Here is a 22,693-nt window from a genome sequence, read left to right as displayed (position 1 = left end):
ACCAGGCTGCAACCAGGATCTGGGGATTCAGGTCATGACCACTGCTGGACTCCTGGAATCTTGGCTGGATAGCAGCACAGGTTCACCTCAGTCATTTCATTCATCTCTGAAATAAGATGACGTTATATTTTTATGAGATTGGATCTTGGGGGAACTTATTTCCTGTAGTTTTATGATGTTTTAGTTTTTCAGCAAAAATTTTAAATACATATGCCATAGAGAAGCACTGAAGTTACCAAAGAATTATCTGTGATCTCTGACTTCAAGGAACTTACAGTCTAAGTTAAGAAGATGAAATAGCAGAAAAATTTAGTAAATTGTTCATTATGTGTAATTAGCATCACATTATAGGATAGACACTCCATGAACTATAGAATTCTAGTTTAGATAAAAAAAATAGTTCAAAAGTTAAACTTTGTTTTCCCCTGCCATTTTAAGGCATAATTTTTATTATTTTTTTATTGAAGTATAGTTGACACACATGTTACATTAGTTTCAGGTATACAACACAGTGATTTGACAATTGGAATGCTATTCATTATGCTCTGCTCACCACAAGTGTAGCTGTCATCTCTCACCATACAATGCTATTACAATACCATCGACTAGTAAGCCTTTATTATTAAGTTACTGCTCTTAGAAGTATTAATTGTGATAATTTCCTTTTCAATCCAAAATACAGATAACTGACGTTATGCCAATATCACACTATCTTGATTATTGTTTTTTAGTAAGTCTTGAAATCAGTTAAAGTCCTCCAGCTTTGTTCTTTGTTCTTCTTTCTCAGAATTACCTCAATATTTTAGATCTTTTGAATTTTCCTATAAATTTTAGAATCAGATTATTAGTTTCTATTAAAAAGTCTTGGCATTTTGGTTGCTCTGCACATTTTAGATTTATCTTTTTTTTAGATTTATCTTTAAGTAGTTTTTTCATGTGATTATAAATTGTAGTGTTTAAAAGTTCAGTGTCTGTATATTGCAAACATATAGAAATACAGTTATTTTTTGTATGTTGACCGTATTTCCTGTGATTTTGCTTCGATTACCATAGATCATTAAGGGGATTAGAAATTACAACCACAGTGAAATACTACTAATCTACTACTACTACCTACCAACGAAAATGATGAAAATTAACCAAATGTTGGTTAGGGTGTGGTGCATTTAGAATTCACATACATTGCTGGTGTTTTTCAAAGCAGCCATTTTGAGAACAGTTTGGCAATTCTTAATAAAGTTAAACATGTATTTACTGTACAACCCAGCAGCCCCCCTTCTAGTATGTACCAAAGAGAACATTTCCACACAAATACTTGTACTAAATATTTGTAGCAGCTTTATTTGTAATAACCTCAAACTGGAAGCAAGCCCAATGTTCACGAACTAGTGTCTACATAAACGAATTATGGTACATCATACAGTGAATACTACTTTGGAAAATCTAATAATGGAAAAGTTCAGGAAACTTAAAAAGAAAATCCCTCATTTTCTGCATTTATGAGAAAAGGCATGATAAGAAAACAAGCTGAGATATAGTTCTTCATGATGACACCCAGGGAAACAAATAATAAAGACAAATCAGAAACTCCCATCTTCTAGAATATGTCATAGCATTACTGGAGTTTCAGCTCTACCTAACACCCCGAGCAAGGGCACAGGTGCGGTTTCAAAGTTGTCTTTAGAGGGCATGAATAGTTCGAAGATGTAAACAGAATAATAAAGTTTATCTTCTGAATTTGTAGCCCTTTTCTTAGTTTCATTTTTTAAATTATTATGCAAGACATTGTATAGGGCAGTTTTACCTGTTATTTTTCTTAATCCTTCCTGGAGGGAAGGAAAATTTTTTCTTTCTTCCCTTCTAGGTTCTTTGGCTAGTCTAATAATTAAATTGACATGAGATATAACAACAAGAGAAAAACACATTTAATTTTGTACATATGGGAGCTCAGAAAAATAGGAGACTATCTAAAGTGACCAAAGCAGGCAGCTTTTATACCTTTTAAACAAACAATTATTTGTGGAGAATTCACAAAGGGGTTTGTGCTTGGGGTAGCAAATAAATAAATGAAGTAACAAAGTTTATTTATACAGTCAGTTCTTGGCCCTTAATTCCTTATCTCTGGCAATAAGGATGCCTTCTACCCTCCAAGTGCAGGGAGGATAGTCTTTACAGAGAATTTATTTCCTGCTTTCAGGGGAACAAAGGAAGGTCAGAGTGTCCTTGCACTGGCTGTTTCTTAAGTAACTTTAATTCAAAATAATCAGTATTCCAAAGTGGCATTATTTTGGGGCAGCCCCCCTGAAGCCCATCATCACAATAACCCTGGAAATAGGTTGTACTATGACCGTGTTAGAGCCGAGGAAATGAGCATGAAATGGCAGAATCCTTGCTTAAGTTCTTGAAACTCCAGGTCCCTTGGTGCCAGTGAGTTCAGAATTTTGCTTCTCAGTTCCTTTCCTCTGTCCTTGGCATCAGCTGTTCTCATATAGTGCTTTGACTATCCCAGGACCCTGGTAGGACTTTCTGCTTTCCCTTTAATAAGTATTTTTATGTACTAATTAATTAAACATTGTCTTCTCTCACCCTCCAGCAAAGTTCCTTTTCACTGAATAAGAGCTCAGTCATGCAGCAAGAGTAGGTGACCTTATTAGGTCATTAAAGAATCTAAATCCAATAAGAAGACTCACTAATAGAACTTTTTAGGAAATATCATTTACAGTTAAAAGGAACTAATTACCTCTTACTGTATAATGGAGATTGAGATGGAGCTGTGTTTGAGCTCTGTACTGAACTTTGTTCTTTAACTGTTCCTATATGGAGTCACTATAATAAATAATTATTGTAAACGTGCTGTTCTAGCTCAGAATGTTTGCTGCCCCGTCCAGTTTTTGCTGTATTGCCAGCAACTGTTACGAGAACAATGTTGCGGTAGCTAGAAGAGAGGAAGGTGGTCAACAGTGTTCTGTGTTACTTATTCCTCATGAAAAGTTATAGTTGTAGTGTTCACAGTTGTCAAATTTTGAGTATGTAAACTTTGTTCTTCTTGTTCAGGGTAATGCTAACCTGGATATCCAGAATGTGAACCAGCAAACTGCCCTACACCTTGCTGTTGAACGACAGCACACCCAGATTGTGAGGGTAAAGTATTTACTAACAAGAATCTTACCTTATAGTTGTGTTTTAACCAGACAGATTTCTAGAAAGTCTTGAAAATTATTCATAGTTAGGTTTTTCAAAAGACATAGTTGGATCTAAAAATTATGATTTTAGGCTAATATTTTGCATCAGTTGGGTAAAGAGTTTTAATTTATAATAGGGAAAATCTTAAAACTGTGATACTCAAAGGCTATTGTATAATTGTTGCCAGACTTGTGACTTCCCAAAATATTAAATCAGAGAATTTCAAAGTAACATATAAATTGGTTTTTTAAGAGTACATTCCCTCTTAATTTGTATAATTGAGAGTGAACTATAATTAAAAGCTTACGCTGGACGTTTGCTGCACAGATTCCAAAAAAGCTGAAATACGTATTTTTATTTGACTAATCTGATATTCCAGAGAAAATATTTGAAAGATTATCGGTTTAAAATTTTTTTGTAGAGCAGTGATTCTTAAAGTTTAGAAGCTGAACCAGCAGCATCAGCATCACCTGGGACCTTGGTAGAAAATTCTTGGGCCCCACCTCAGACCGACCAAATCAGAACCTCCAGGGGTGGGAACTAGCAATCTGTGGTTTAACAAGTCCTCCAGGTAATTCTCATGCATGTTAAAATTTGAGAAACACTGTCCTAGGGTGACATTTTATGTAAGCTTTTGGGAACAAAGTTAAAAAAAAAAACACCACTGAAAAACGGTAATTTGCCAAGAGAGGTAAGACCATATGCTTGAGATTGGCTTCTATTTATGGTGTTTTTCTAAAACTCTGACAGCATTTATAGAAAGGATTAGGAAAATCAGTAAAACACCATAACTAAAGTCTTAAATATAAAGTTATATTTACTATTTAAAATATCTTTGAGGTGTATCAGTTATGCATTTTATATGTAGTTTAGCAAACCCTTCACATTTATTGTTATATAAAATTCCTCTTGCTCAAACTGAGGGTTGCTGGAGGGGAGGGGGGTGGAGGGATAGGATAACTGGGTGATGGACATTAAGGAAGGCATGTGATGTAATGAGCACTGGGTATTATATAAGACTGATGAATCACAGACCTGTACCTCTGAAACCAGTAATACATTGTATGTTAATTAATTGAATTAAAATTTTTAAAAATTTAAATACTAAAATAAATAAAATTCCTCTTGCTAAAAATTCTTCATTTATCTGTGATATTTGGACTTTTTATGACTGTACATTTGGAAAAATTGACCAAAGAGGATGGAATAAATAACTTGCTTGTTTCTTCAAGTAATAGAAGAATTGTGAACATTTATGATTTGTTCCTATTGGAAGCACTTAAAATATCCCAACTTGCATATCTGAAATTCAAAGGAGAAAAAGGGGGCGCATGGCTGGCTCAGTCGGTAAAGCATGCAACTCTTGATCTTGAGGTTGTGAGTTTGAGCCCCACATTGGGTGTAGAGATTACTTGACAAAATCTTTTTTATTTTTAAAGATTTATTTATTTATTTGAGAGAAAACGAGAGCGTGAGCAGGGTGGGGAGGGGTCAGGGGAGAGGGAGGGAGAGTCCTAAGCAGTCTGGGCACGGAGCCCAATGCGGAGCTCGATCTCATGATCCTGAGATCACAGCCTAAACTGAAACCAAGAGTTGGATGCTCAACTGACTGTGCCACCGAGGCGCCCCGAAAAAATAAAATAATTAAAAAAATGAATTAAAAAACTAAAAGGAGAAAAAAATGTCCTAAATTTCTCCTAGTTATCTTGTTCTTAGAGTTGATGAATTAGCCACATACTGGTTCTCATTTCTTTCTGTTTTCTCTGATTTGATATATTTGAGTAACCAGAGCTCATCACTATTTGTAAAGGAGCCACAGGAGTTTTAAGAGTAGCAAACGAAGATATAAAGATAATTAGCTTTGGTGGCAATCGCTTCAGGTAGGTCCAGGGCTCTGTCACTAGTACTTGATCTTATTTTATTTTATCTTGTTATTAATTAACATACAGTATACTATTAGTTTCAGGGGTAGAGTTCAGTGATTCATCAGTTGCAAATAACACCCAGTGCTCATTACATCACATGCCCTTCTTAATGCCCTTCACCCAATTACCCCATCCCACCATCCCCCTCCCTTCCAACAACCCTCAGTTTGTTTCCTATAGTTAAGAGTCTCTTACAGTTTGTCTCCCTCTCTGATTTTGTCTGTGTTACTTTACATATGTAGTAATTTCTTACGGGCCAGAGAGACCTTAGCAAAATGAGATGTCTTTCTCTTTTAGCTTTTGGTCCGTGCAGGTGCCAAATTAGATATTCAGGATAAGGATGGGGATACTCCTTTGCACGAAGCTCTGAGGCATCACACCTTGTCTCAACTACGTCAGCTCCAAGATATGCAAGATGTGGGGAAGGTCGATGCTGCATGGGAGCCATCCAAAAACACAGTGAGTAAAATAATCTTTAATTCAGTACTACTGGAAGTATCTTCAATGCAAGATCTTGTATTTTCGGTTAATTTAATCTGTTTCTGATAAAATATTTATCAGAGCTGCATATATGTAGAAATTTAGTTTACAGACTAAGTAATAGTTAATTCTGACTATATTGCTTCAAATTCTTACTGAAAGTTGTTTGGTTCTTCTTTTTTAACTTTAGCCATTCATATGGGTGTGTAGTGGCATGTTGGGGTTTTGATTTGCATTTCCCTAATGACCACTGATAAATTTTTTTAAAAAATCATTTATTTTTGAGAGAGAGCGAGAGCACGAGCACAAGCAGGGGGAGGGGCAGTCGGTGAAGCTTATTGAGCAGGGAGCCCGATGCGGGACTTGATCTCAGGACCCTGGGATAAAGGGAGATGCTTAATGGACTGAGCCACCCAGGCACCCTGATTTTTTTTTTTTTTAAAGATGTTATTTATTTATTTGAGAGTGAGCGAGAGAGAGAAAGCACAAATGGGGGAGGAGCAGAGCGAGAGGGAGAAGCAGATTTCCTGCTGAGTAGGGAGCCAAATGTGGGACTTGATCCCGGGACTCTGGGATCATGACCTGAGCTGAAGGCAGACACTTAACCGACTGAGCCACCCAGGCACCCTAGTGACTACTGATATTGAACATCTTTTCATTTGCTTGTTTGTCACTCACATATATTTGATGAAGTGTCTATTCACATTTTTTGTGCATTGTTTTGTTGAGCTGTTTTACTGTTGAGTTTTGAGAGTCTGAATTCAAGTTCTGTATCAGATATGGGATTTACATCTATTTTCTCCCCATCTGTGGCTTGTCTTTTCATTCTTTCAGTAGTGTTTTTGGAAGAGCAGAAGTTTTTAATTTTGATGAAGTCTAATTTATAAATTTTTCTTTCATTGTGCTTTTTGTGTCCTATCTGAAAAATCTTTGCCAAACCCAAGGTCACTAAGGTTTTCTCCTCTTTTGTACTAGAAGTTTATTAAGTTATAGCTGTTACAGTTAGGACTGTGATTCTTTTTTTTTGAATTCAAGTTAGTTAACATATAGTGTATTATTAATTTCAGAGTAGAATTTAGTGATTCATCAGTTGCAAATAGCACCCAGTGCTCATTACATCAAGTGCCCTCCTTAATGCCCATCACCCATTTATCCCATCCCTTCACTCCCTTCCCCTCCAGCAACTGTTTGTTCTCTATAGTTTGAGTCTCTTGTAGTTTGTCTCCCTCTCTATTTTTAGCCTATTTTTCCTTCCCTGACCTATGTTCATCAGTTTTGTTTCTTAAATTCCATATATGAGTAAAATCATATGGAATTTGTCTTTCTCTGACTTATTTCGCTTAGCATAATACACTATAGTTCCATCCCAATTGTTGCAAGTGGCAAGGTTTCATTCCTTTTGATGGCTGGGTAATACTCCTTTTGATGGCTGGGTAATATATATATACCGTATCTTCTTTATCCATTTGTCTGTCGATGGACATCTGGGCTCTTTCCATAGCTTGGCTGTTGTGGACACTGATGCTATAAACATTGGGGTGCATGTGCCCCTTTGAATCACCTTTGGATAGATACCTAGTAGTGCACTTGCTGGGCTATAGAGTAGTTCTATTTTTAACTTTTTGAGGAACCTCTAAACTGTCCTTCAGAGTGGCTGCACCAGCTTGCATTCCCACCAACAGTGTAGGAGGGTTCCCCCTTCTCCGCATCCTTGTCAACGTGTATTGTTTCCTGAGTTGTTAATTTTAGCCAATCTGACCAGTGTGAGGTGGTATCTCATTGTGGTTTTGATTTGTATTTCTCTGATGATGACTGATACTGAGCATTTTTTCATGTGTCTGCTAGCCATTTGTATGTCTTCTTTGGAGAAATGTCTGTTCATGTCTTCTGCCCATTTCTTGGCTGGATTTTTTGTTTTTTTGGGTGTTGAGTTTGATGAGTTCTTTATAGATTTTAGGTACTACCCCTTTATCTGATATGTTATTTGCAAATATCTTCTCCCATTGCGTGGGTTGCCTTTTAGTATTGTTGACTGTTTCCTTTGCTGTGCAAAAGCTTTTTGTCCTGGTGAAGTCCCAGTAGTTCATTTTTGCCTTTGTTTCCCTTGCCTCTGGAGATGTGTCTAACAAGAAGTTGCCGAGGTCAAAGAGGTTGCTGCCTGTGTTCTCTTCTAGGATTTTGATGGATTTCTGTCTCACATTTAGGTCTTTCATTGTACTATGACTCATTTTGAGTTAATTTTTAAGTATAGTATGAAGTATCAGAGTTCATTGTTTTGCATGTGAATGTTCCAGTTATTCCACCACCATTTGTTGAAAAGACTTTTTCTACTGAATTGTCTGTTGTGCCTTTATCCCAAATCAATTAACCATATATGTGAGTCTTTCTGGATCCTGTATTCTGTTCTGGTGATCTGTGTCTTTAGCTATGTGATGCCAACCCTACTGTCTTGATTACTCTAGCTTTATAATAAACATTCAACTCAGGTAGTAAAAGACTTCCAACTTTTTCCTTCTTTTTCAAAGTTGTTTGACTATTCTAAGTCTTTCACCATTCCATATGAATTTTAGAATCATTTTTAAGTATGTGAAGAGGTTCTGAGACCAAAGTGTTTGAGAATTGCTGCCTTTCCATATGACCATTGGTAAATTCTCTAACTCCTGTGTGCCTCCTTTCTCATTTTATTTTATTTTTTTGAAGATTTATTTATTTGTCAGAGAGAGAAAACAGCAGGCAGAGGGGGAAGCAGGCTCCCCGCTGAGCAGGGAGCCCAATGCGGGGCTCGATCCCAGGACCCCAGGATCATGACCTGAGCCGAAGGCAGACGTTTAACCAACTGAGCCACCCAGGCGTCCCTCCTCATTTTAAAAAGGAAGGGGTGGAATAATTACCTCCATAATGTTGTTGTAAAGATTAAATGAGTTAATTCCTGGAAAGTGCTAAAAATAGTATTTGGTCCATTGTAGGTGCTCTACAGTATTTGATAACATGTTTGAATGAGTAGCTCATATGATATCAGAACCTGATTTATCTCCTTCTCCATTTCTTGGCTCAGTTCCTTGGTGTTGGTTCTTTTCTCTGTTGTCTCTCCTCTTACTGTTTCATGTTGGTTGCCAGCAGTTCCAGAGCTACATTGGTTTGGGGACTACTATTTCCTCCATATGTCAATCATAAGTCCCGTTCTTGAGTTTTATTGGCCGAATTGACCTGATTTGTCATCCCTGAACTAATCACATAGATGAGGTGGATATCTGACTCTCAGCCTTCTTTGGTCCACCTGTAACAGTAGACAGTGGGTCAGTCCTCAAACTACACCTGAGAAAACTGGAGTGAAGGGGGGGAATGGATGTTAGGACTGCAACTCATAAATGCCCACCATGTCTATATAGGCCATAAGTTCTTTCCAGATGTGTATTTTTTTTTTTTTTTAAAAGATTTTATTTATTTATTTGAGAGAGAGAATGAGAGAGCGAGAGAGAGCACATGAGAGGGGGGAGGGTCAGAGGGAGAAGCAGACTCCCTGCTGAGCAGGGAGCCCGATGCGGGACTCGATCCGGAGACTCCAGGATCATGACCTGAGCCGAAGGCAGTCGCTTAACCAACTGAGCCACCCAGGCGCCCCAGATGTGTATTTTTATATAATACACACAGACATGCACACACACACATTTGGTGGTAAGAATTGATAACAGATTCCTAAGGGGAAAATCATGACTCTTTTCATTTGATTTCAGTTAATAATGGGACTTGGTACCCAGGGGGCGGAGAAGAAGAGTGCAGCATCGATTGCCTGTTTTTTGGCTGCCAATGGCGCTGACCTTAGCATTCGAAATAAGAAAGGTCAGTCGCCACTTGATCTCTGTCCTGATCCAAGTCTCTGCAAAGCACTGGCAAAGTGTCATAAGGAAAAAGTCAGGTTTGTATCATTTATTATCATAGAACTTAGTATTCTCTCTATATATAGAGTACCATGTGGTTTCATAATGGAGGACTTGATTACTTGAAAGTGTTTTTGTCTTTGCTCATCATCTTTGTGCTGACCCTTTTTTCCTTAAAAATTTTCCTGCAGACACTATGTCTCTTATTTCATGTTGTATTCTCTACATTACTGAATATGACGCTTTATGCATAATAAGTGCTAAGAAACTTTTCTAAACCAGTCTGATCTTCCAGTACTCCTACATGTTAGAGAAATTTATCTATAAGAAAAAGTCTTACTAGTGAAATGGCTGTGATTAATGTTAGATGTATTTAAAATTTTAATAGACCTTTTTAGGAGAGGCAGTTTACATGCTCACCAGTAAGGTGTACCTCACACAGATGCGGTAGTAATTCCAGCACCCTACAGAGTTCCTGACAGGGACTCACTAAGTATCACTGAAGGACTGAAAGAATTTGAAAGAATGAATACACGAAGGAACCAATTCCTGATGGAGTTGTCTCTAAAAATGATTTCATACTTGTCTTCTTTTCTAAAAGTAAAATATATCAGTGATTTTAATTATTATTTATAATGCAACTGATTTTCTTCTTATGAGATATTGTAGACATACAAAGAGATATATTTCATTACTTTTTTTATCCAGACAGTGCTGTGCAATTATTACTGCCCTTTATATCTGGTTCTTGTCATTGAACATTTCAGTAGTTGTCCCTTGATCTTTGTGTTCTCTTGCCTCTTTTATAATTTAGGTGTAGTGATAAATGACTTCCCTTTGGAATCCATACCTTAGAGCTGTGTTAATGGGGAAATTAATGTAATGAGGTATATACATTTCTTTAAGTGTATCCTTAAGGATAAAATTCTGTTACAAAATGACAGCGCGCATCTAAAAGCATAGAAGGCACTATAATTACTGCAGTAATAACTTTTAACACTGGTGTCTAAGATGAAACCGCTTTGTGTGTGCATGCGTGTTCATGAGTTTCTGAAGATTGTGGTAGAAACAGAGTATCCCCTTTCCTATAGCTGTAGTTGGTCATTTTTATGTATTTCTGTGTCTTGTATCTATATATTTATAGATGAGTTCTGTCTTTCCATAGTACAATTTTATGCTCCTTAAGGATACATTGAAAGAAATGTCAAAACAGCAGCTGCAGTGACATATTTTCCACAGTGCCCTGTCAGTTGTGGACTCTGGTGATGCTTCATTCTGTCTGTAGTTAGGATAACTAACGTGGGCTCTAGCTAGAATTTTTGTGTTATTCCTCTGCCCTTCTCCGCTGGCTCTGTATAGATGAAACAGAGTCTGAGTGAAACTGTGTTCATGTTAAATTTTTTGTGAGTAGTGTTTTTGATTTCTTTGAAGATTCACCCTTTTCCGTTGGGTGAGCTATTTGTTCAGTTTGAAATTTAAATAGTATTAGAAGTACGTAAAGATGCAGAGATGTATATAAATGGAAAAATATAGCATGTTTCTTATACAGATGTTACAGCTTAATTTTTTTAACATAACTAAAGCTGTTGTTATGTATACTAATGATGCTCTCGATATTTTTAAAAGCATTTTAATTAATGAAGTAATATAAATATTCTAATAGGATTGATTATAAATATTTTCTTTTATTAGTGGTCAAGTAGGTTCTCGAAGTCCTTCTATGATTAATAATGATTCTGAAACCTTAGAAGAGTGCATGGTGTGCTCAGATATGAAGAGAGATACTCTTTTTGGCCCATGTGGACATATTGCTACCTGTTCTTTATGTTCTCCACGAGTCAAGAAATGCCTCATCTGTAAAGAACAAGTTCAGTCTAGGACAAAGGTAATATATTTTTAATACAGTTTTTTATCATTTTAAGAAGTTCTTTCAGACTATAAATAATGATAAGATTATATGATGCGATATGTCTGTTAAATTTCGGTCTAAGTGATTTAAATATAAGAATGTATAATTTATATATTTATCAAGAGAACAATTTTTTGAGTTTCCTTCTTTAAATGTAAACTGTAGAAGTTAAAAATAAAATTGATCTACTATTTTGCTTTCAAAGCCTCTTATAACCTAGAGATGTATTTAATTCCGTTTTTATTGTAGTTACTTATATTTTGCACCTTTCTTGAGTACATGGACCCTCATATTCATCTTTATAATAAAGACCACTTGATTTTTTTTTTTTTTTTTGATAGAATGTCACACATTCTGGATTTGATTGTTTTATCACGGTATTAATTTGTTTCTTTATCCTCTGTGTTTCCTGTAAACTGGAAGTGAGATCTAACGGCTTGATTAGAGTCAGCTTAAACATTTTTGGCAAGAAATTCTTACAGATGATGTTACTCACTTTGTATTGTGTCCCACCAAGAAGCAAATATAAGTCTGATCATCATCCTGCTGTTAGTGAAGGCCAAATTCTATATCCACTCTGAACTTTTTTATCTTGTCTGACTCTTGGCTTTTTGAGAAGTATTATTCTTTTCTTGGTTTCTGGTTTCATTCTTTTTCTGTGTAACTTAGTGCTTTATCATAACTGTACCGTCTTGCCCATTTTGGTTGTACTGAAATAATTGATTTTCCTTTTTAGTTTTTCCGTGTGTGTGTGTAAAGTGAGATTTAAGTTTCTTACAAATGATTTCTCTTAAGGTGAGTGGCTTAAACCAAGAGATATGTTTGGTTTTCTTTGGTTTCATTTATGGAATTTATACTTTTTTCATTCCCTTCTTTTTATTCTCATTTTCCCCTGACGTTTCTTAAGCTATTCATTTACCTTCATTAATTAGAAAGGAGCTGGCACTAATTCTTATAATAAATTAGCTGGCAGTGACTTAAAAGGTGTTACCTTGCCGGTGCTTTGTACATTTTCATAGGGAACGTTCTAAGACTGGGAGACTGTTCCTTCTAAGCAACAGTTTGGGAACGAATCTGAAAGAATTTAAGCCATTTTCTTATTTTTAGATTGATCTGTGTATTCTGCTGTTGTGCTTGAAACTTTTTGTGTTGGATTAAGCCCTATTTCAACAAATCTTTATTGAGCACTTGTTTTGTAGTGAAGACAGAGGTGTATATGATAATTCCCTACTAAAAAATTGTAACCTGCTGGTAAACTATGACTTAGATTTAAAGCTACTCTGCCATATAGGATGTTGTAGGTGCTTTAAGAGAGATATAAAGTGAGTTCAGAGCCCCAGGTTACCTGCCAGAAGCAGAGTCTCAGATACAGAATAGCCCTTACTGGTCTTCTAGTCCAACTCTAGGATTCACGGTTGAAAAAACTGAAGCCCAGAGGAGTTTACTCAGAGTATCAAACACAGGTCTCTTAATCTTAAGTCCTTATTCTTTCCCCTGTGTGATGATACACAGACACAATTAAAGAAGTGTCTTCAGAGGGAAGATTGATGGAACAGGGAGGTGGAGAGGGAGGAGTATGCCGTCATTTTGTTTTAGACCACTTTTGAATTCTAAGAATTAGTAGACTGTCAGTTTGACTTTCAGATTAAGAAATTTTCAAACCTGTAGAAAAGTACAAAAAGTAACGTACCCACCAAATAAATTTGTCAGGTTAGCTGCAGAGCCTTTGAATATAAAGAAATAGTGACCCCAAGTGGTTAAAGGATAATGAACATCTTCATTAAAGATAAAGCAAATTATAAAACTGTATTTAGAGGAAGGGGGATAAACAAGCTTTGTCTCTTTAGCAGTTAAAGAAATGTAAATTAAAAATTATGAATTACCATTAACCATTCCTATCAAATTAGCATAAATTTTAAAAATTCTAGCCAGGAAAGTGGAAAATGGACACTCTTTTTAAACACTGCTGGAGGTTGAATAAATGGATTCATGTTTTTGAGAGATCATCCTGACAATATTTATGAGCCTTTACGATAAACATGCTCTTATTTAGTAATTCCATTCCTGGGAATATAACCTGGGGAAAAAATCCAAAGGGGAAAAAAGTTAAGACTACAAAGATTTTTTTCACTTATATATTAGGGGATTTGGTAAGTAAATGATTGTTTAATCAATTTGCTAGATTATTTTAAACTCTTTATGAACAATTCAGATGTATAAACAGTTGCAGTGGAAATCTTTTAAAGAAATAGCACATCATTATATAGAGAGGAAAAGAGAATTATCATGCATTGGACACTGACATTATATTAGGCATTGAACTAAACACTCCAGGCATAATATCTGATTTACCCTTTACTACCCTGTGAAGAAAGGTTGTTCTTTATCATTCAGATAAAAAGAGCTGTGGTTCAACAATGTTAGATAATTTGTGATTATCGGAGCTGCAGTTTGAATCCAGGAATATAAAGATCTTGACCCTCCGTGTCTTACTGCTTTCCCCTGTTACTCAACTACAGAAATTCTATGTACATAGCAAGGTATAAGTTGGGAGAGTCCATAGAGAGCATGTGTGCAATATTTGGTTAGTTAGGTGAAGTTATAGGTGACTGGTGGTCATCATTTTTGGACAGTAATATTAAGTGGCACAGATATGGGTAAGTGTGAATGTGTGTCAGAAGAGAGGAGAACAGGTGAAAGATGGATGCAAAGCAAGGGCAGTGGGATGGGTGGGGGTGGACAAGCCAAGAGCCAGGTTAAGAAGTAGCTACGCACTCAAAACTCAGATCAAGTGGAGATGAAGAGGAGGTAAAATTGAGGGAAATTATGAATATGTTCTGGAAGACTTGTGGCTTTAGAGATTAGGAAGAAAGAACAGCCCAAAGCCATGAGCTCCCCACCAGTGTGGGGGAACTGACCAAGTCCTGGAAAAGTTCCTCTGATGTGGATAAACAGAAAAATTCCACTTGGGCTCTAGCAATCTACTAATCTGGCTGGGTTTTTACTAATATTAGAAATCTAGCTTATCTTACATTTATTTTTATACTTCTTTGTTTTTAAATTTTTTCTGTCACAAAGTAGTTTTTGAAAAAAAAGTTAAAGTCTATTTTGGTCTTTCTGACCACAGAGGAAATGGAGTTTTTTTTTTAAATCACTCTTTGGGACAGGTGGGGAGACTAACATGGTAGTAGAACCTGTGAAGGGCCAGGGTATATAAAGGTAAAAAAAATGAGTAACCAAGAGAGTAGAGAACAGAGGAGGAGTGCATATTAAGTTTCCTGTGCTGGGAGTGTTGCCTTATAGAGGAAATACGCTTGGATACAAAAGGAACTGTTAGAGTTAGGAGATTTATCTGTAGATGTTCACACTTGTGCTGTAACCTCTTTTTTTGTAGATTGAAGAATGTGTGGTATGCTCTGACAAGAAAGCAGCTGTTCTTTTTCAGCCTTGCGGACACATGTGTGCTTGTGAGAGTAAGTAGCCTATACAAAACTGACTCAGTGTTTCTATAAAAATAGAAAATAAAACAAATTATAGCTGGAGATTTTTTTTTTTGAATAACCCATGAACAAAAACATTGGTGGCCCTCTCTAGTACCTTCCATCTCTTCTGTACTATGCATAATGTCACCTGTGTCCCTCCTTGCTCCTGAGTATTAAAGACAGAATAAGTTATGTTCTACCAACTCACATGTTAATTCATTTGTATCAGCACAAAATGATCTCTTCTCACACACAACAGAAATTTATTTCTAAAAATGACTTTTGAAACATTTAGTCTAGCCCTTTTTACATAATAAAATCTGCACATCTTCATTTGTCTTCACCTTGATGTTGCCTCTCCTGCATACTTTCCCCACTACTGAACCACCCACAGCAACCATTTGGGGCTATAATGTCTGGCCTTCTTAACCTTTCTTAATCTTTATGTCAAAAGAGCTTATAGGACTTTTTGGGAGAATATATTAAAGTTCAAGTGATGTTTTAAAATATCTCTTAAACGTATTCCTTCAAAGACCTTTGCTTTTTATATCTCCCCTTGTTCTTTTCAAATTCATGTACTATTCAACATTCTCCTCTTCCTTTGTTTTCATTTGTCAGTGAAGGATTTTAAGCAAGTTTAACAACTTACACCTTACTTAAATGGGCTCAAGATAAAGCATGGTGTTTCCTATTTTAAATTGTTCAAGGGGCACCTGGGTGGCTCAGTTGGTTAAGCGTCTGCCTTTAGCTCAGGTCATGATCTTGGGGTCTTGCTCGGTGGGGAGGCTCCCTGCTCAGTGGGGAGTCTGCTTCTCTCTCACCCTCTGTCCCTCCCCCCAACTGCCCGCTCATGCTCTCTCTCTCAAATAAAATTTTTAAAAAAATAGTTCAGTCAGTAGGTACTGATTTTCAATATAATATCTAATACACAAATTGTATGATAGATTAATCTCACTGGCATAGATTTGCTTTAAGCCTTGGTGGTTTTTTTCATTCTGATAGGCAGCTCATCAACTAAAGAAAGGATCAAGGTTTCCTCCTGTAACATTCTCCTCAAGTAATTGTTTTTGTTTTCCAAAGACTAGTATAATGGCTATTATCAACTGTAAGAGGGCTTGTGGATTTCTGATTTAAGTAAGAAGAGCTCAGGTTACTTAAGTTTCCATAGTCTAGGGGCTAGCAAACTTTTTCTGTAAAGGGTCAAATAATAAATATTTTTGGCTCTGTGGGCCATGTGGTTTCTGTAGTAACTACTTAAAACTCTTTCCTATTACTCACCTCTGCCATTATAGTGCAAAAACCACCATAGACAGTATGTCTATGAATAGGCAGGACTGCTTTTCATTAACACTTTATTTACAAAAACAGGTACCTGGGGGCGCCTGGGTGGCTCAGTCTGTTAAGCATCTGACTCTTGATCTCAGCTCAGGTCTTGATCTCAGGATTGTGAGATCAAGGACTGCACATTGGGTGTGGAGCCTACATTTAAAAAATAAAAAAAAAATGTGAGCAAAAACAGGCACCTGGTTGGGTTTGGCCTGGAGGCTGTAGTTTGCTGACCCCTGTCCTGGACCTACAGAGACTTGAAAGCTGGTTATAATGAGTAGTTGATAATACAGATTTTCAAGCCTTACTGCAGTACTTTCTCCAGAGTTTCCCAGAGTTTTTACGTTGTTTTTGCATTCACATGTAACAAGAGTAGCAGCTAACTTTTATTAAGCTCTTACCTCATACCAGACTTTTTTTTAAGAGAGAGAGAGAGCGTGAACACCAGGGGAGGGACAGAGGGAGACGGAGAATCTTAAGCAGTCTCCACACCTAGCACGGAGCCGGACGTGGGGCTTGATCTCACGACCCTGAGATCATGACCTGAGTCGAAATCAAGATTCGGACCCTTAACCCACTGAGCCACCCAGGTGCCCCAGACATTTTAATCTCTTGTAGAGGCTGCCTCTGGAGAATACACATTCATAGGTCAATAACATTTTTTTTTTTTTTTTTTTTTTAAAGATTTTGTTTATTTATTTAAGAGAGAGAATGAGATAGAGAGAGAGAGCATGAGAAGGGGGAGGGTCAGAGGGAGAAGCAGACTCCCTGCTGAGCAGGGAGCCCCATGTGGGACTCGATCCTGGGACTCCAGGATCATGACCTGAGCCGAAGGCAGTGGCTTAACCAACTGAGCCACCCAGGCGCCCCATAGGTCAATAACATTTTAAGAAGGTAGAATCGTGTATTCATAGAACTTGTTTAGTGTTTATTTCAGTGTGCGATGTAAGTTTCCTCATTTATCTTCACAACCCTAAGAAGTAGATTGTTTTCTCCATCGTACAGACACATTGTTAAGCATTTATTTGCTAGGGAAGATGAAATTGAGGTGGAAAATGCCTCTCTTTCAAGGAATGTACAGTGAAGCACTTAGTCCATTACCTACATCCCAGTAATATTAAACAGAGTATTGGAACCTTGAAGAGTATAAAATAGTGCCTTGACAGGCCAGAAGAAGGAGAGATTGTATCTGTTTTGGAGGGAAGGAAGAAAGATTTTATAGAAGCAATGTAACAACCTAACTTAATAATTAAAAGAATTTGAGAAAATTGTGGTTATATATTATACAGTGAGACACTTAAATTAATCCTTTAAATTTAAGAAAAAAATCTGCCCTCAGATTTAAGACAACTCCCAAATGAGATTTCTACTAGCATTAGCTCCAACCTAGTGCATCATGCATAAGCCAGCATCAGGCCCATCTCTATTTAGGCCTTGACATGAGGTCGGCCTTGATAACCTTTCTCTGTCCACTGACATAAGCACCATTAGGAGTATGTGCCTCATCTTGTCCATGTCAGTGGTTTTGTGCTTTGTTAAAGTTTAGTGCCTGATCATAAATTATCCCTGGATACCTGTCACAGTTGTCATTTATTTTCCATGTTTTTGAAATGATAAAGACACTTGGTACATAGACTAAGATATGGAGTATACTTTCATAGTAAATGCTAATGGGAAAGGATATATTGAAGAGCTGTATGTTATTTTGTAATTAATTAACAACTTTAGATGTAGAATTAACAATCCACAACCTGTAATTGTGCCTAGGCATTTCTTCTTTGGGATGGGAGAGCATTCATCTGATATATAAATATTAGAAAGTCCATTATGACACCTATCTGATGTTTTCTTGAGTGCTGTATTAAAAAAGTAGTTACTAAACAGTGTCCTTATTATATTACATCAGTTTGCTAGAAAGAGAAGGAAGAGAATTCTTCAGCATATTTTAGGAATTTTAAGGATAAGCTATTTACAACAGAACGTACATTTAGAAAATTATGTGAGCAACCTTTTAATTCTATATTAGTTGAAACTTACGAAAAGTATATTTCTCCTTTATTCTCAAGCCTTAAGATCTTGAAATATTTTTAATTAAAAAAACAGAAAAATCCTTTTCACAATTTATTCTACTGTATTAGAAAACGTCATTATTTTCATAACAATGGGCTCTCTCTTGTAGAGGCTGCCTCTGGAGAATACACATTCATAGGTCAATAACATTTTAAGAAGGTAGAATCGTGTATTCATAGAACTTGTTTAGTGTTTATTTCAGTGTGCGATGTAAGTTATAAAAATGAGCAGAGAAGGGCAATCCTCTTGTTTGTGTTGTCTCTTGTGAGAAGTATCCGATTACTGTTTTGCAGACTGCGCTAGTCTGATGAAGAAGTGTGTGCAGTGTCGGGCAGTAGTTGAACGAAGAGTGCCTTTCATTATGTGTTGTGGAGGGAAGAGTTCCGAAGATGCCACTGATGACAGCTGTGAGTGTATTTTTTTGAGTTTTTCTGACTTTGTTTTCTTGTTGGGACTTTAAAGTGCTGAAGATCTTGTCTCATGTGTAGTAAAGCATAGGGTATGTGACCCGAATCTACAGAGGAACAGGTGGGGTTTGCTCTTGTTACAGGAAACTTGAAATTGTATTTTTCTAGCTTGCACTAGGATTATAGAACTTGAAGCATTTGTCTTTTAAGAAACCTCCATGTATGACATAAAGAAGATTGTTGTACTCTTGCTTAAAGAAACAGCATATTACAAATTATTTTTTCAGTTACACAAGTATTAACGCCTCATTCCTTTGTGTAGCAGGTTTTACCTAATGCATGTCAGTATTTTATAGAATAGTGTTTATTTAGGACAGAGTAACTGTAGATAATACTGAAGTATAACTCAGTGACGAAGTGGAAAGATGAAAAGTAAATGATTTACTTTCAACCTTTTTAATCCTATAGCTGTATAAAATATTTTTCATCTTTGCACTAGATATAAGCTTGGATGGTATCTTTGATTTCTTTGCTCTGTGTACACATGAGGAAGAACGTCAGTGTAACCATTTTTGCCCAGGGCTTTTTGTCTTTATCACCAATAGAATAGAATAAAAATCCCAGGGACAAATAAACTAGAGTTAAAAGAGTAAAAATCTAGAGAGTAGTAAAAGTTGACATAAAAAATTTCCCTCCGTTTAGCAGACCCAGTGATCACAGCTTTTCATTCATGGTGTTCCTCATCTCGGAACAGTAACAAGGAGGGTTGGGCAGAGAGGAAGGAGCCTAGGTTTTTGTGTATTCTCATAAACATCATCTAAGAGACTTTATAATTATTGCTGCCAAAACTGGCTAAAAAGTGCTGTGCTGCCTACATTCTTGGGTTCGTACAATGCGGGAGCAGAGAAAACAAGCATAAAATGTATTTGTGAGCTTGCCAAAGGAAGCAAGTAGTACCTCGGAAGACCCAAAAGTCTGTGTGTAGATTGTTGTCTAGCTGAGTTAAATATAATTAGAAAATAATGTGCAAACCTATTTCTTTCTGAAGATTATAAATGAAGGAGTATAATATGAATGTCACTGCTATGTCTGTTGGCCATGAATGAGAAAAATTTTTAAACAGGATTCTAGTAGTAGTCTTGTGTTTTTAATAAAGCCGTAGTAATTTTAGAAATAAAAATCATTATTATGTCAAAACAATCATAACATTAAAATATTTTATTTACATTATAGCAAGTGGAAATATTCCAGTGTTACAAAAGGACAAGGATAATACCAATGTCAATGCAGATGTGCAAAAGTTGCAGCAGCAGTTACAGGACATTAAAGAGCAGGTAATAATGATTTCTTCTTGGTAAATGATGATTCTAAGAATGGCATTTAATATTTTTCTATAAGACTCTAGTGTTTTATGTAGTAATCGTGGTTCATATTAGGGTATCAATTGTAGTATTTGAATATTTGCAAAAGGTAATACGATTCAAAGATCTAATCAGGCACTTTCCAAAATAAACACACGGATGACCAATAAACATGAAAAATGCTCAACCAGATTAGTAATCAAGAAATGAAAATTAGGGTGCCTGGCTGGCTCAGTCAGTAGAACATGTGACTCTTGATCTTGGGGTTGTGAGTTTGGGCCTCGCTTTGGGCATAGCACTTAGTTAAAAGAAGAAATGAAAATTAAAACTACAGTTTGGTGCCTTTTCCCACCTACCTGACTGCATGGAAAACTCAGTGTTAGAATATGTAGCAGCCGTAACTCACATACTACTGATGGGAATATAAATTAGTAAAAATACTTTGGAAAAGTTTGTCGTCATAATCATATAACTAAACAGGATATTGTTTGGTGATGCAAACTAGGAAAAAATTGTACAGATGTTGTTTAAAACCGGGGGTAGTGGTTTTCTTGGCTGGGATGACCGGAAGGGAGCACAAGGGACGTTTCTTTATGGGGAAATATATAAAGTGCCGATTACATACATCTGATCAGTTTGTGAACTTTTATCAAACTGTACATTTATGATTTGTACACATTTCTGTATAGATGTGATATTTAGGTAGAAAGTAGAATATATATTCTCTCTCACTCCCTCATACACGCACACCATAAAGAAAAGCAAAAGAAAGAAAAATGCAATATTTAGAATAGTAGGTATCAGTGAGGGGTAGATGGAAAGGATTTGGGAGGATGTATGGAGCGGCTTCAAAAGAAAGGATAGCATTCCATCCTTTAAACTTGTTCTTCATATCTTATACATGCCAACAGAAGTACTCTTTTATCTACTCAATATTTAATAGCAGCAACAGTAAAATAAAGAAGTTAGTTAAAACTTGTTACATATATGGTAAGTAAGAAAGTCTGTCCGCCACCCCCCCACACCTTATCATTTGACCCAGCAGTTAAATCGGATCCAAAGGATTGAGAAGCAGAGGATGTTATTTCTTTAGTTTGGGTATCACATCAGTGTTGCCATGCAGTTGTTAATCATCACTCTTGTCTTTTCTGTTGATTTTATAAGAAAGTAACATAGTCGATAAATAATGAGTCAGGGTAACTGATGACCTTTGTGATATAGTAATATGGTAGCTACAGTAATTTAGAATTAAATATATATATTTACTAGGAATTTAAACACCCATCTGAAAAGATGAAAACTCTATGACTAAGCTAGTTTTTCTTTTGAAATCTTGCACCTAGTAACACTTACTGTATAGTGAATAGGTAAAGATAAACATGGATTTGCCAGTTCTTATGTAGGAACATAAAAATAGGAACATATTTAGCTCATTCTAATATAAAATAGAACATTTCAAAAATCTTGAAGCTCCGTAGAATCTCATTTCCCTTCCTATAAGACACTTCTAGAAAGGTAAACTGATTTTTGAATACATCTTCTCTGAAAAGCATTTCATCTCCTAATGGTGAATTAAAATTGTTCTTAAAATGAATAATGGCACTTTTTGAGCCCTATTATGTATCCTTAAAAATTCAGCTTTACCTTTATCCAAGTTTAGCACTCCAAAGAAGTTTCTTCTCCCTTAAATAATCTTCATGACCATATTGCATCACTAAAATATTTAAACAGTTACAGGAAAATTCATTTTCTGAGGATTGATGGATGGGATTTCTTACAGGGACCCCTTCAAGGTTACCAAGACAAAGTAGCTGAATAACCCTTTTAAAATTTTATTTTATTTTTTTAAGGATTTTATTTATTTATTTGTCAGAGAGAGAGAGCACAAGCAGGGGAAGCCGCAGGCAGAGCGAGAAACAGGCTCCCCAGTGAGCAGGGAGCCCGATGTGGGGCTCGATCCCAGGACCCTGGGATCATAACCCGTGCCGAAGGCAGACACTTAACCAACTGAGCCACCCAGGCGCCCCTCCTTTTTAAATTTTAAATCTCCGGTCTTTCTATTACCCCAGTGTAATTTCATGTGGTATTAAGATATATTAATCTCAAAGTAATTTAACCTAGGCTGTGCAGATGTGTTTACTTTTGGAAATAAGAGTTATTAATTGACTGCATATAACTCTTGAAAATTTAAGGGAAAAGAAACTATTTTAATGGCACTAAAAGGCTGGTTTGGCTTTTTAAAATAAAAAAAATATAATTTTCTACAACTGTGTTTCTCAAACTTTAAGATAGATAAATGTGAAAATTTTCTTCAGGAGGCTGTGGTTAACAATTTAGATTACAATTCCTTCCCCCTCCCTACCACAATGATCTCTGGTATTGTCGAAGTTGGTAACTACATTTTCATATAGGCCTTAGGCCTAGTTTATTAATCTAGACATCCTTTTTTAGTTATTTCATTTCTGTGTAATTTGGGAAAAGATATAATTCAGAATGAAGCATTGTGATATATTAAGGTAAAATATATTTTTATAAATATAAAGTGTAAAATGTGTTTTTGTGAATGAATGAATATCTGCTTTCCTAGAGTGTTTTCACAAAAGTACACCTAACATACTTCTAAATTTTTGAGTTCATGAAGTTACATTTATTAATATGTAACTAAGGCTAAT

The 22,693-nt window shown here is 36.2% G+C and overlaps 1 protein-coding gene across 2 annotated transcripts in view; it reads left to right on the top strand.

Annotated features, from left to right (window-relative positions):
* Positions 1–22,693, top strand: part of MIB1 (mindbomb E3 ubiquitin protein ligase 1) — a 129,819-nt gene that overhangs the window by 99,761 nt on the left and 7,365 nt on the right. For both annotated transcript variants that reach the window (XM_032421440.1, XM_032421441.1), the window contains exons 14-20: positions 3,055–3,141; positions 5,406–5,567; positions 9,323–9,504; positions 11,159–11,351; positions 14,770–14,848; positions 18,547–18,660; positions 19,894–19,994. In XM_032421440.1, coding sequence (XP_032277331.1) covers positions 3,055–3,141; positions 5,406–5,567; positions 9,323–9,504; positions 11,159–11,351; positions 14,770–14,848; positions 18,547–18,660; positions 19,894–19,994 — 918 coding nt within the window. The remainder of the gene's footprint in view (positions 1–3,054; positions 3,142–5,405; positions 5,568–9,322; positions 9,505–11,158; positions 11,352–14,769; positions 14,849–18,546; positions 18,661–19,893; positions 19,995–22,693) is intronic.

Source organism: Phoca vitulina, unplaced genomic scaffold, assembly GCF_004348235.1.
Source record: "Phoca vitulina isolate PV1807 unplaced genomic scaffold, GSC_HSeal_1.0 scaffold24, whole genome shotgun sequence".
Lineage (NCBI taxonomy): Eukaryota > Metazoa > Chordata > Mammalia > Carnivora > Phocidae > Phoca > Phoca vitulina.
This window is presented reverse-complemented; position numbering and strand designations above follow the sequence as displayed.